At 39.1% G+C, this 13,078-nt stretch overlaps 1 protein-coding gene across 1 annotated transcript in view; it reads left to right on the forward strand.

Annotated features, from left to right (window-relative positions):
- The first annotated feature begins 5,479 nt into the window (after nucleotides 1-5,479).
- LOC128734807 (homeobox protein orthopedia) overlaps nucleotides 5,480-13,078 on the forward strand; it is a 124,221-nt gene continuing 116,622 nt past the window's right edge. Inside the window, exon 1 of the mRNA XM_053829164.1 lies at nucleotides 5,480-5,513. Coding sequence (XP_053685139.1) covers nucleotides 5,480-5,513 — 34 coding nt within the window. The remainder of the gene's footprint in view (nucleotides 5,514-13,078) is intronic.

The following is a 13,078-nucleotide window of genomic DNA, read 5'->3' on the forward strand; positions in this document are numbered from 1 at the left end:
TATACTATAACAAAGGTTTAAAAATTGGTCGAAAAACACGAAATTGATCCGAGGCCCGGAGGGCCAAGGGTTCGACGATTTGAGCAATGTCTGTGTGTGTGTGTGTGTGTGTGTGTGTGTGTGTGTGTGTGTGTGTGTGTGTGTGTGTGTGTGTGTGTGTGTGTGTGTGTGTGTGTGTGTGTGTGTGTGTGTGTGTGTGTGTGTGTGTGTGTGTGTGTGTGTGTGTGTGTGTGTGTGTGTGTGTGTGTGTGTGTGTGTGTGTGTGTGTGTGTGTGTGTGTGTGTGTGTGTGTGTGTGTGTGTGTGTGTGTGTGTGTGTGTGTGTGTGTGTGTGTGTGTGTGTGTGTGTGTGTGTGTGTGTGTGTGTGTGTGTGTGTGTGTGTGTGTGTGTGTGTGTGTGTGTGTGTGTGTGTGTGTGTGTGTGTGTGTGTGTGTGTGTGTGTGTGTGTGTGTGTGTGTGTGTGTGTGTGTGTGTGTGTGTGTGTGTGTGTGTGTGTGTGTGTGTGTGTGTGTGTGTGTGTGTGTGTGTGTGTGTGTGTGTGTGTGTGTGTGTGTGTGTGTGTGTGTGTGTGTGTGTGTGTGTGTGTGTGTGTGTGTGTGTGTGTGTGTGTGTGTGTGTGTGTGTGTGTGTGTGTGTGTGTGTATGTAATGATTTTTTCTATCGCCTGTTTCTCAGAGATGGCTGAACCGAATGGTTCGCTATTACTTTTGTTTGAAAGGTGTTATTGTCTAGTAGATCACTATTGAGTTGTTTCGTGATACGACGTTTCGTTTAAAAGTTATAAGCAAAAATGTGAAAAATACGTGACACGGGTTTCTTCGGAACTACATGACCGATTTCAACGATCTTAGTATCAAATGAAAGCCCTTATTAAAGCTAAATGGTTCAGGAATTTTTAATTGAAAACAAACAAGTAGTTTAAAAGTTATGCTTAAAAAACCTGTTTTGACAGGGTAACAATTATCGCCTGTTTCTTAGAGATGGCCGAACCGATTTATGCGCTATTAGTCTCATTTGAAAGATAAAATATCCTAATAGATCACTATTGAATGGTTTTTTGATTGGACGTTTAATTTGAAAGTTATGAGCAACCGTATACACCACACCAAAACTAACAATAATTTATAATGATTTTAACCAAGATAATTTACCTAATTTCAATTATTTTAATATCAAACGAGAGGTTTTGACACTACGAATATATATGCAAAATTGCATAAGAATTGGTTTTACCGGTCAAAAGATATTAACCCTCGAACAATCGCGCCAACTTTTGTAACACGGTTACTCGCGCGCACAATAGCCCCAAACCAAAGAAAACGTGTGCACTAGAGTTTTGACTGAGAAAACTTGGTTTTAGGTTTATCGAACCTTTGGAAGAGTTTCTTGAAATTGAAAGCTCTATCGTCTGGTGGAATTTAAATTTTGATTAATCCCCCTAAAAGTGAAATAAAAAAATTATTTTTCTTCAGTGTCAATATAACACATTGATGTGTTCTGCAAAGTTATAGAGCATATTATTACAAGAAATTTTGCTAAAGACAGTAACCTTCTATCTCTGCAGCGAAGATAGAAATATCTTATTTATTGTATGTGAATTTGTAAAATCAGTTTTTCTATTTTTGCTCTTTTTGTAATAGTTGTATGACTTTTTCATGTGCTGCAAAATTGTACAAATAGTAAAAATACACAACTTTGCTGAAAATACTATACCTCTATGTTTGCTTGTTTAGGATCTGTGGAACTTTCATTATAAAAAATACCCTAATTTTGACTCCGCATTACTCGACTACCAGCAGACGGATACATTTTAAACATTTTACATTTGCTGATAGTTTTGCTGCATAAATTTTCCCAATAATTTAAATTATTAATGCATTGAATAATTATGATATTTTGCTCACAATAAGTTAGTTGAAGAATATACGTTAGTTAAACAGCGATTTGTAACTTTATAACAATATGGCGTTGAAAAACCTACACGTGTTGTATAAAATACAACAGCGTGAGTTAATAAAAATTGATGAAAATTATTCAAGAAAACTCTATCGATGTGAGTCAAATAGAATGGCATTACAGGAAACTATGCATAGTTCAAAAACCTATAAACTAGACCTTTACTAGACAACGTATATGCTAAAGGAAAAGATTTCCACTTACAACTTACTTTTATTTGCACTTACTCAGATTAATAACAACTTACTTATCCTTACTCGGCAATTTCATGAATAAAGGATCTATCAAAATTTAAAAGTGTTCCTATTTTGTTCAAATTTTGTATAATTATTCAATTTTCAAAAATTTTATGTAAATCAACGCACTACGCAACGATAACCAATAGATGAATTATGTTCCCAAGACTTGTCGATTTCTATCTCAAATAGCAAGTAAGACCGTATAACAAAGGTTCCTTTCACCACTAGGTGGATTAAATCGGGTTTTTAGTCCTACAATTGAGTGCTTTTAATGTGACGGAGCAGTAGTTTCAACAAATCAGTTAAATATGCTACCTCGCACGAGTTGCAATTGATTTATTGAAAGCAATGTTTGGTGAAGGAATAATTACGCATAATTACGCGAATTGACCTCCAAGATGGAGCTAGGCGTAGTCTGGCAGTCTATTTATTCGCCTGGAGTGCTGGAAAGCGGAGACCTGGTTTATTTAGATTTAACTAAAATATTATTCGCTCTTTCTGTTCTCACTACAAGAATATCATTAAAGGAATAGGAGTCTTATTCTAAGTTTTAATTACTATGTAGCGACGACTACTACGTATCGCTGAAGCCGCATTTCTAGTACGCTATATTTCAGAACTTTACAAGCAACAATATTTAGCGTTTCTGCCTAATTTTTGGCAATTATCATTAACAATAGCTTGAATATCTCACGGTTAGCCGAGCTATTAGTAGCTTGCTAAAAATCTATTAGTACAAAACCACTTCGAGCACTGCCTAGTCCGGTTGCGGATTGTTTTCAATATTCAACCATGCTACCGACCGCCATGCTTTCTCCGACCAGACAATACATAAACAATATCTCAGCTCTGAAAGTGCTACACCCAAGCTACGGCCACAACCACAACGCAAATGACGATGACAGGAGAGTAATTTCATATTATCACTCACATCGGACTTGTTGATGGTCGGTGGAGCCCGCTATAGTTGCTCGTCACAGCCCTAGGGGGGGTTTTTTGCTTCGCGCGGGAGGCGAATCTGACCAGGGAAAGTGTAGCGATAAATTCTACCAACCGAAAAAGTTTGCTTCCTGAGGGCGTTGGTATAGTAACGTATTTCGGTTGAGCCTGGTGAAATATGGAAACATCAAAGGAAAAATAGTTACCGTTATTTGATGAGTGAAACATATTCCATTTGGAATAATGCTGAAATGTCGCTCGTCGTTTGTGGAACACAAGCTCACAGGGGACGATTCGAGAGCAAGTTAAATTCTTCATTCGACTTTGAGGACTTGCAGGTATTGCAATACTTTTTCCAGTGTTGTGTAAACTATCGAACTGTCCACTGAAGCCCACTCATGTCAAACAGGAAAGAAGAAATGCTTCAGTATACTGCACCGTGCCGACCTCCGTGGATGGAGGGTTAGGGTGATATCCATTTTTCTCGCACACTGGGCACATCATCCGACAGCTTCCCAGCACAAAACATACCAAAACAAAAAAAAACAGTAATGGAAACAACCATCCTTGCGAATAAAAATCTTTACTCCGGTTTGCTCGAAGCTGAGCACAAAAATGCAATCGAAATTCCTGCGGGAAGGGAACAGGACACTTTGCGCAGGCCCTGGAAAGGAATGCACGAGGCCCTGCTGGCAAGTTACTAGCAACGCAACAGCTTAGTTAAACCAGACCACGCCCACCAGTTCATGCTGCCTGGCAATCACTTTTTTGCCAGTTGTTGCTCGCTATGCGATGGCAGTGCATAACGTCGCTCCGGTGCTGTTGACCATTCCAAAAGCAGTAGACGAGAAAAAATCAATGCTACAGTTCACAATTTCATGGTTGAAAACTGCACCGATTGTATTGAAATGTTTACTGTTTGCTGAAGGTTGATTAAAATCACGTGCTTTTAATATATAAAATTAACACTCCAATGGAATCAATATTTAGATGTGTTTAGCTCCGCCCATCATCGTTGGCGGAAAAGAGAAAATAACGTTTCACTGGAATGGCTATGAATGATTGATTAGCCGTGGAAGTGCGAACGAAAGGGACTGAGAGTGGTTTCATTTTTGTTGTGTGTCTGTGAGGACGGCACAAGCGAGATCAGCACTGCTATCCGGTTTATCCGATGCGGCGAACAGGTCCATCGGTGTGTCGTGGAAACGCGTGAGGTGTCGTTTTCCTGATACGTCCTCCGTCTGTCGTCTCATGACTGGTTTGGACGGTGTGATTCCAGCCACGGGAAGAACGGCTATAGTGACTGTTGCGCGCTGTCACTGTCTTCGGATCGGATGGTGTTCAGTACTGAAGCAGATCTCGTTCGAAGTGCGTTGTGTTGTTTTATCGCGGTGGACACTATTGTACTCGGTGCCTGGATTCGTGCTGCTAAGATCTATTTGCCGTTCAGTACGCCCATCCTCCTCACTTCCGGGTCGGTCACCACCCCTTACGAGGGTACTGAGAGCTCTCGGCGGGCAAATCAAACACAGAAACTAAATCCCATCAGACCAGACCAGACCGAGATCTGACCGTCGTACTGCACACCGTAGAACCTTCGGCAGCTCCAAGTGCTGTTGGGTCGGACCAAGCCGTCGGCGCGCCAGTCGCGTCGGAGAGTTTTGATAAGTAATTTAACCCGACGATTCACACACCGACCGCCACCAGCTGAGCGGTAATGAATTAAATTTGTTACTTACTCATTTAATTAATATAGTCTAATTAATGAGCGTGAGAAGTGTTTGCTGCTTTTTTCCTACTGCTGCCATTCGTTCCCTTCGGCTTCCTTCGACCATTCAAGTTTCTTGGTGAAGGTGAATGTGAATTCTTGCAACGGACGCACACACATTGATTTCTTTTTACCGGAAGAAAAGGTGGAGTAGCGTGAAAGTGAATCTCGCCCACGGACTGTGCAAATTGGAGTCTGTGATCTTGAGACCGTCGTTTTCGTCGAAAGTGATACATAATTAAACAGAGCTTAGGGGAAATGGATATGCGTAATTAAAAGTGTATGTGTGTAGACGATTTTTCCGCTTCGATCGAGTTTCGGTTCCGTTCCGTGCCTGCGATAATGAGCTGAATCGGCACGTCACTGCTGAACCACTGATGACTGTTGTTTTATGTAGAATGCTGAAAGTGAAACTCTGCCTGATCATGAAGAGCATCAAGTTTATTGGATGATTGTTGTGCAACAGTGCGATTCTGGAGAAAGTTCTATAACAAGTTGAAAAATCTGAGAGATTGTGCCAAAACGGTACCAAAACTTCAAGCTGTCGGCTCTTTCCATTAGAAACTTCTCAGCAAACATGCTGAACAATCTGAGCGCTGCCGGACTGGGAGGTGAGTTTTACTGTCTTCGGTGGCATTTTACTGAAAATTGAATATATAATTAAATTAACTGTGATTATTAACCGTGGTATTAAATGTATTTTACACAATCCTTCGTAAAACAAGCAGGGGTATTCCACCTGAAATAATATTACGAATATATCTCTACTATGTATGGTTGTAAGTCTAATTTACGAACACAACAAAACTTTTTGGATATTTTAATGAACTTTTAACAAAAAATATTGCATGAAAGACGAAATATTAAAACCTTTAAAATATATTTTTATATACTTTCATAGTTTATCTGGAACGTTGCAACTTTTTTTCAAAAACATATTAAATTTTTTAAAATGTATAATTTTTTCCCAATCTTTCCAAGAAATTAAGTTACGATAATGCAACGGAAACGCAAGGTGCACTGGTTTCACCAGAAATCCAACATTTTTACCGGAAAGCTCTTTTATTTTCTCTTTTAATCTAACTTTTATTTAATACCAAACCCATTAAAATCGGTTCAGCAGTTTAAATGTTAAGAACTGTAAAGGACGATCTATTCAAGTCAAGAATGGACAAAAAGCTAATTTTTATAACCCTGAACATCTAATGAAACATATAAGTGTTACATTTTTCTAACAAATGCACAGGTTTTGAATTGAATTGAAAGACCCTTCATCCAGGAAGGATAATCTACTATTAAAGATATCTTTTTATGATTAGCAATCTGTAGCTGGTATTAGCTTTAAATCATGTAATTACAGTACACGCCTTTTAAAATCCGTTTCGTGACATAGTTCCGTCTCTGGTTTCATGTTATTTATTGTAAATGATCATTATTCTATCAATAGGACCGTTTCTACCATGATCCTTTCTATAGAAGATTAACTTGAAAAGGTGACGCATTCCTAACGATTGCATGGGAGCACAGAAGTTGAGGTTATGGAGTATATTTTCAGAATTTATGCGTTGCGAAACTAGGGTTGTTGCTTCAAGAGTTGTGGTAGTGCCTGTAGCTGCCCTAATATTCATTCGTCTTCGCCACCGAAGCATTTTCAATAAAACAATTACGTTTATTACATCATACGAGCTCGCAGCATAGAGCCGAAGTAGCTCTTGTCGTATCAAGAATTCCTCTTCACTATACTCGATCCTGGACTACTCGTCTCGATACACGCAAGTCGGTTTCAACCTGATCGAGACATGCAGTACGTTGAGTACGCTGGACCCATCTATTACTGATACCGGTAGAGCTTTGGAAGAGAACGGATCTTACTGCACAGTCGTCCGGCATCCTTGCGACGTGGCCGGCCCATCGTAGTCTCCCAACTTTCGCCAGGAGTATGATGGGAATCTTTCCATATGATTCATACGAGTACTCCACTCTCCGTTTTGCGTTTGTACTTCACCAAGAATAGTCTGCAATACCTTTCGTTCAAATACGGCAAGTGTACGTATGTCCTTCGTATGCAAACTTGCTGTTTCAAGTTCATAGAGGACTGCGGGTCTGATTAGCGTTTTGCTTATCGTCAGCTTCGGGTGGCAGCGTATGTTCCTTGATCGAAGCGTCTAGCGAAGGGAAGTAGGCCCGACTACCAGGGTATCGCCCAAGAATACACTATAAAGTTAAAATTGAAGTCATTTAGTCTTCGCATAAGATGTGGTGTTGCATTTTTTAAACTTTTGATGCACCGGTTGTAAAAAATGGAGCTCTTGGTGGAACATTTGAAGGTCTAATTGAGTTGCAATTTCCATGTAAATCATCGAAATAAATCAACACTTTTAGAGGATTCAACACAAGAGTAATATTATTAACAAGCAAAATGACGCCCAAGGGACCTAAATGAGAGCCTTGGAACCCCCGATGTAGTATCTAGTAGATTGATCTGTGCAGTCTTTTTCTCAAGTAAGATTTAATCCATTTTAGGAGTTTTGCCTCAAACCCTAACTGTTTATGCTCGAATATTAGCATATAAATAATTACCCTATTTAAAACTTTATTCAGATCTGTGAACCGAATCTAAACGATATTAGCTCTGTCCAAAGGAACAAGTGAGAAGTTAACGAACTCTATTAAATTTGTATTAGTTGATTTATACAAGGTCAACCCGTGCCGTGGTGATTGCAAGTTATGCAATTTTTCACCCGATCAAATATTTTCTGATTTGTAAAAGGTGAAAAAAGTTTAGGGATACATGAGACCAATGCATTCCCATGGTAATTTTTAATTTCCAATCGTTTTTTCGATTTAAAAACTTGTCAAACCGCAATAGGACTTTTTATCATTTTTGATTTTGACTTATACTGGTCAAGTTAATTTGTACTTCTTATTAGGGAGTAAATGTGATTTTTTGAAGAACGATTATTGGAAGAACTGGACAAAATAATATGCAAACTGTGAAAAATAAAAAAACACTCAATTGGGAGTTGTGGGTTCAAGTCCCATCTGAGCAGTCAATTATTTTTCACAGTCTGCATATTATTTTTTCCAGTTCTTCCAATGTTCATTCTTTAAAAATACACATTTACTTCCTAGTAAGTTCGTAAGAACATTGGAGCTTCGAAAACATCGAAAACATTTTATCCTGTAAACAAAAAAATCATCAAAACAAAGTGTGAGTTGTAGAAATGAATTTGTTATCAATCGGTGATCCCGTGATCGGTCACGGGAAGTACCTAGAATAATTTTACTAGAAATTGAGATTGACTAATTGAGTATATTTATTTTGTTAAAACAACTGGTTTTTGTAAAATTGCAAAATTTCAATGGCACATTGATTTTACCCATCTTTCATACCAATATGTACGATAAAATTTAATGCGTATATACTGCACAACTACGTATAATACAGAAATTCATTATTATTTATTTTATCGTATATTTTATTAAGCTTGCTATAATCCAAATCGATCAGGATAATCTGACAATAAAACTTTTACCTTTCTTCTCAAGGTAATATATTCTAAAGTTAACAAGCTGGCGAGACTGTTTTAGTAATACCAAAAAAAAAGCTTTATGCTTGATAGTTTTGTCGAACAAAGCGAAAAGCTTCATTAAATTTTGACGTTCGCTGCGATGTAGCGAAAAGCATAATCGGTTTTACTATCGGTTTCATATTGGCCTTCAGCCGAGCGTAATAAGCAACTTCCCAGTAAACATTTTTGTACGTATATCGAAGTGGAAAATGAGATATATGTACCGATATATATCTTGAAAAATCGCACTAGATGCACGAAACCAGCATATGCGTACCGTTTTGGAGGCGATATACACACTGCAGATTATACGTAAACAATTCACATTCATAAGTATTTGTATACGATGAGATCCGACTCAACATGATTAGTTCCATAATGCTATACAATTCTGTGATGAAAATCGTATGTAAATCAGTCGTCATCATTTTGTACGATTGAATATAAACTAGGGTGCGATTTAATAAGCTTTGTGTACGATTTCGATTTTGTTTAGAGACATTTAAGATTATTTTCATATATTGATATACGATTTGTGGTTTACTGGGTTGAGCTTGAGACCTGATTTCTATGGAGGTTATAAAATCCTTCTGAAGAGTGGGTCACTTCATCAGAAGGCAGTTTACTACCGGTCATCAGGAGGTTCTAATAAAGCTCATAGTTTTAAAAATAAGGAAATTGTAAAAATAACGTAGCAAAATACTCTTTGACACCACTTATTAAGTTTTAGGCAATAGCGGCACTGGCTTCTTTTGATATCCACTGTTTTTATGAAGCCGGCTTGTCCTTGTAGACGTTAGGGTTTTTGCAAAGTCTGGCTTACATATTGGTCCAGAACTTCTCAGTCGGGCAAAGTTCCGACATTCGTCAGAAAACTACGGCTTTTAGCTACACACTAGCTGAGTGCCCGATCTTACTCGGGCTTATAGTGCAAATATATTAAAATATTGTTCCTCTTTCGCAAATTCCTCCCCATTTGCCAGCTTCCCCTCTTTTGTCTGCCCGGCCACTCGCACATCTGTTTTCTCTACGGAAATCCCTATAAACCCCTATAAAGAAAGAGAAACAAAGACATTTTTCTTATTTACACCTTTTGCTTTTTAAAACGGCCACCCCACCCATAGGAAAAGAACAGTTTGTTATTGTGCTTTTTTGAACACGGCTTTTCATTTATTTATTAGTTTAGTACTGTATCCTTTCCTGAAATCTGAAACAAGCCATATAAAGCTGACCATGAGAAAAACATGATGTTCTCAGATCTACTCCCCACTGGTTGAATGATTGCCCCTGTAACTCAAATAGAGTCGACCAACAACACTTTGCACTAATGATCGAACACTTTTTATACGGGTCACTTTGATTCGGTGCATAATTACACTTGACAAACCTACAGCTGCGAGCATTGCAGTTTAGTGTTTCGTATTGTGATTTTTTCTGTTGTACGGATCAATTGTTACAGTCATATGGGCGTTACTCTCCCCTTCCTGTCAGCAACATCCGGTCATCAACTCCCCCTTTTGTCCCACTTTTGTCAACTCCTTCAGTTCTGATTCCCTCATGTCAAGGAACATGTATGCCAAGTTTGATAAAGAACGGTTAAAGCGTTTCGGAGTTAAGGTCTTCCCCCTTATTAGCCCCACCCCCTCTTTGCCAACCTCTGGTGCTAATATGTCAAGGAACATGTGTGCTAAATTTGGGAGTCATGGCCTCCCCCCCCCCTCTTACCAGCCCCTCAGTGCTGATTCTCGTATATCAAGGAATATGTTTGTATATACCAGTCTAACATCGGTTGTGCGAGCGGTAGGATGCCAAATCCGGCCAAAAGGCCACAGGAAAGGCAGCAGGTGGTCTGGTTCATCATACCGCATCTATGGTTTACCAAACCGAGAGATTTTTAGTGGATTGGTCCACTTTCTTCATTCTTATCTTCCCAGGGACTGCCAGTCGTGGCAACTACTTTGTATGCGCCTTAATGTAAGTCTCATCGTCCATTACGACGTGCGTTTGTTTCGTCAATCGCTCTCGGTACAGCTTTGTTTGTCGTTCCGGGTCGGTGTCTTCCGGATCTTGAAAACATGGAGTCCGGCAACTTTCGTCGTATTTTCGATAAACCGGACGGTAACATTCAGCTTTTTCGCCACATCGCGAATAGAAATTAAGATAATTTAATCACCTTTGTCGTAGACGTGTCCTTCTATGGAAGAACCTGAGCCTTTCGCCATGCTCGACTGCTGACCAAGTCACCAAGTTGAATGAATGAAGCCACGGATGTGACTCGAAAGCTGTCTGCACTGTGTCGCCCACCAAAGCCGCTGGCCGAATGACGATGCGCACCGAAAAGCACGCAATATGTTTAAAATAAAACCCTTTAGAACGAAACCACGGATGTGATTTGAAGCTGCCTGCCGATGTGTTGCTTTCCGATGCGTTGCTCGCCGCTGTGTCGCCTACCAAAGCGGCTGACTTAATGAGCTTGTGCATACAAAGAGTGCGCTTTTTATGCAATTTGCAGAAACAGGTGGAAAGAAAGTTAACCTATGAGTGCCCATGGAAGATGGTAATGTCTCAGCACCTGATCTTCAAGAAGTCAAACGAAAAGTCAGGTTGCTGATGATCAACAAAGTCGCTGATAAAGACCGTCAACTGGCAGAGCTTTATGAAAATGGCCGAGAAACGCTAGCAATGGCTCTACACTGGATTATTATTTTTAATATTTGGGAGGCGGAAGAGCTACTAGAGTAATGAATGGAAGGAGTGTTTGTCCCATCTACAAAAAGGGTAATTGGCTCGACTGCTGCAACTATCGCGGCATAACGCTGGTAAACGCCGTCTACAAAGAACTCTCCCAGATCCTGTTATGCCGGCTGTCCCCGATAGCACATTTCGTCGGAAATTACCAGGCAGACCCCATGGGGACTCGCGCAACTATGGACCTTATTTTTACAATCCGACAGATCTTGCAGAAATGTCACGTCTTTATTGATTTCAAAGCAGCATACGATACAGTCGATTGAGATCAGCAATGGCAGATAATGTATGAACACGGTTTTCCGGGTAAACTGTCGCGACTGGTCAGAGCTATTAGACCGGGTGATGTGTTTCATGCACCTCTCGGGGATACTCTCGAGTCGCGGCGAGGCCCAGGGACCAGGGACGTTAAATATACTGGTTGGTGACAAAAATTTGAAGACAATTACCATTTTTTCTGCCTACCAATCTTGCACAAGCACCGAAAAAAAGTGCTAGAACAAGAAAAACATCTTGTGTTCTACGTGTCGTACACTTTTCGGTATGGAGAAGCAAATGTCACCAGTCTTGGAGACATTTTTTTGTATTCTCTTTTGCTGTTGCGCACATAAGCCAAACATGCAGCCTTCCCCCAAACAACACGGTTTTAAATAAGGAGGTTCCCCATACACCATAATCTCCATCACTTTTCCATACTATTCCAACTATAGCTGTAAGCAAAAAGCGGAAAATGCATGTCATGTCTACACGACATTTTCATGACTGGTCAGCAGCTCACGGACAAAAATGTTTGCTTATTATCATGTACGTATTCGGGCTAGTCTCGACACTTACAAGAGATAGGCACTGCCGATACAGAAACAGTACTGAGCGATGGTACTGGTTAAGCGTGTGGCATGGTATTCCATGCTGATAAATGTATAGAAAAAGTGTAACTGTTTCGGTTCCTGGTTGAGACAAGGTGACAAGGATGCCTATCCAACACAAATTATTAAAAATATCAGCATTTTTATGACACACAATGTAAAACTTTATTAAACCTAATATTTTAGTTAGTTGTCAATCATACGCGATCAATCAAAGTGAGCTGAGATCTATTTAAATGCTTTTTATCATTAAAGAAGTCCTACCAGCCAAATTTTCAACGTTTTTTCGTGCGACGAAGAAGACAATGTCGACTAATCGTGTTAATTTCCGTCATTCATAAATGAAAATAACTCACGAAAGGCATTGTCGTTATTCTACAGCCAGGAAAACTTGCCTGACTTGCAGAAATTTTGTAGAATAATATTTGTCATGCCGTCCTACACAAATACATGCGCGTTAGCTTCGTAAACATTGTTGTGATTTTAAAACGGTACGACGAATTTTAGAAATAAAGTCAGTTGCGTAATTTCTATAGTATGCTTTAATAGTCGCTTTTCAGTGATTTCAAAGTTCACGGATTGGAAGATAAAGTGTGTTTTAGTCAAATCAGCACAAGAACTTTTGGAGTATTCATTAAATTCATCCAACAAATGATGAAAATTAGAATGGCTTTACTTATTACGACGGGAATTAGAAAAAACCCTAGCTATTTATATCTTTTTTCAGTGTATGTATGAAAAAGTTTTTGTTACAAATATGACCATTTTGCAATGTATGGAAGACTTGTAGGCCACATACATATCTATCTTCAGAAAAAATTTCATCAATTTCTTAATTTTTAAATGCTTTTTTTTGGTGAAAAAATTTATTTTTATTTTTTTTCAGTATTTTTTATGAAAATTCAGAAAATTTCCTAAAAGACACTCATATATCATTTGTATTATAGGTGCTATAATATCCGGAAATATTGAAATACATTTTTTTCCGGT

The sequence above is a fragment of the Sabethes cyaneus genome, chromosome 2, assembly GCF_943734655.1.
Source record: "Sabethes cyaneus chromosome 2, idSabCyanKW18_F2, whole genome shotgun sequence".
Taxonomy (NCBI): Eukaryota; Metazoa; Arthropoda; class Insecta; order Diptera; family Culicidae; genus Sabethes; species Sabethes cyaneus.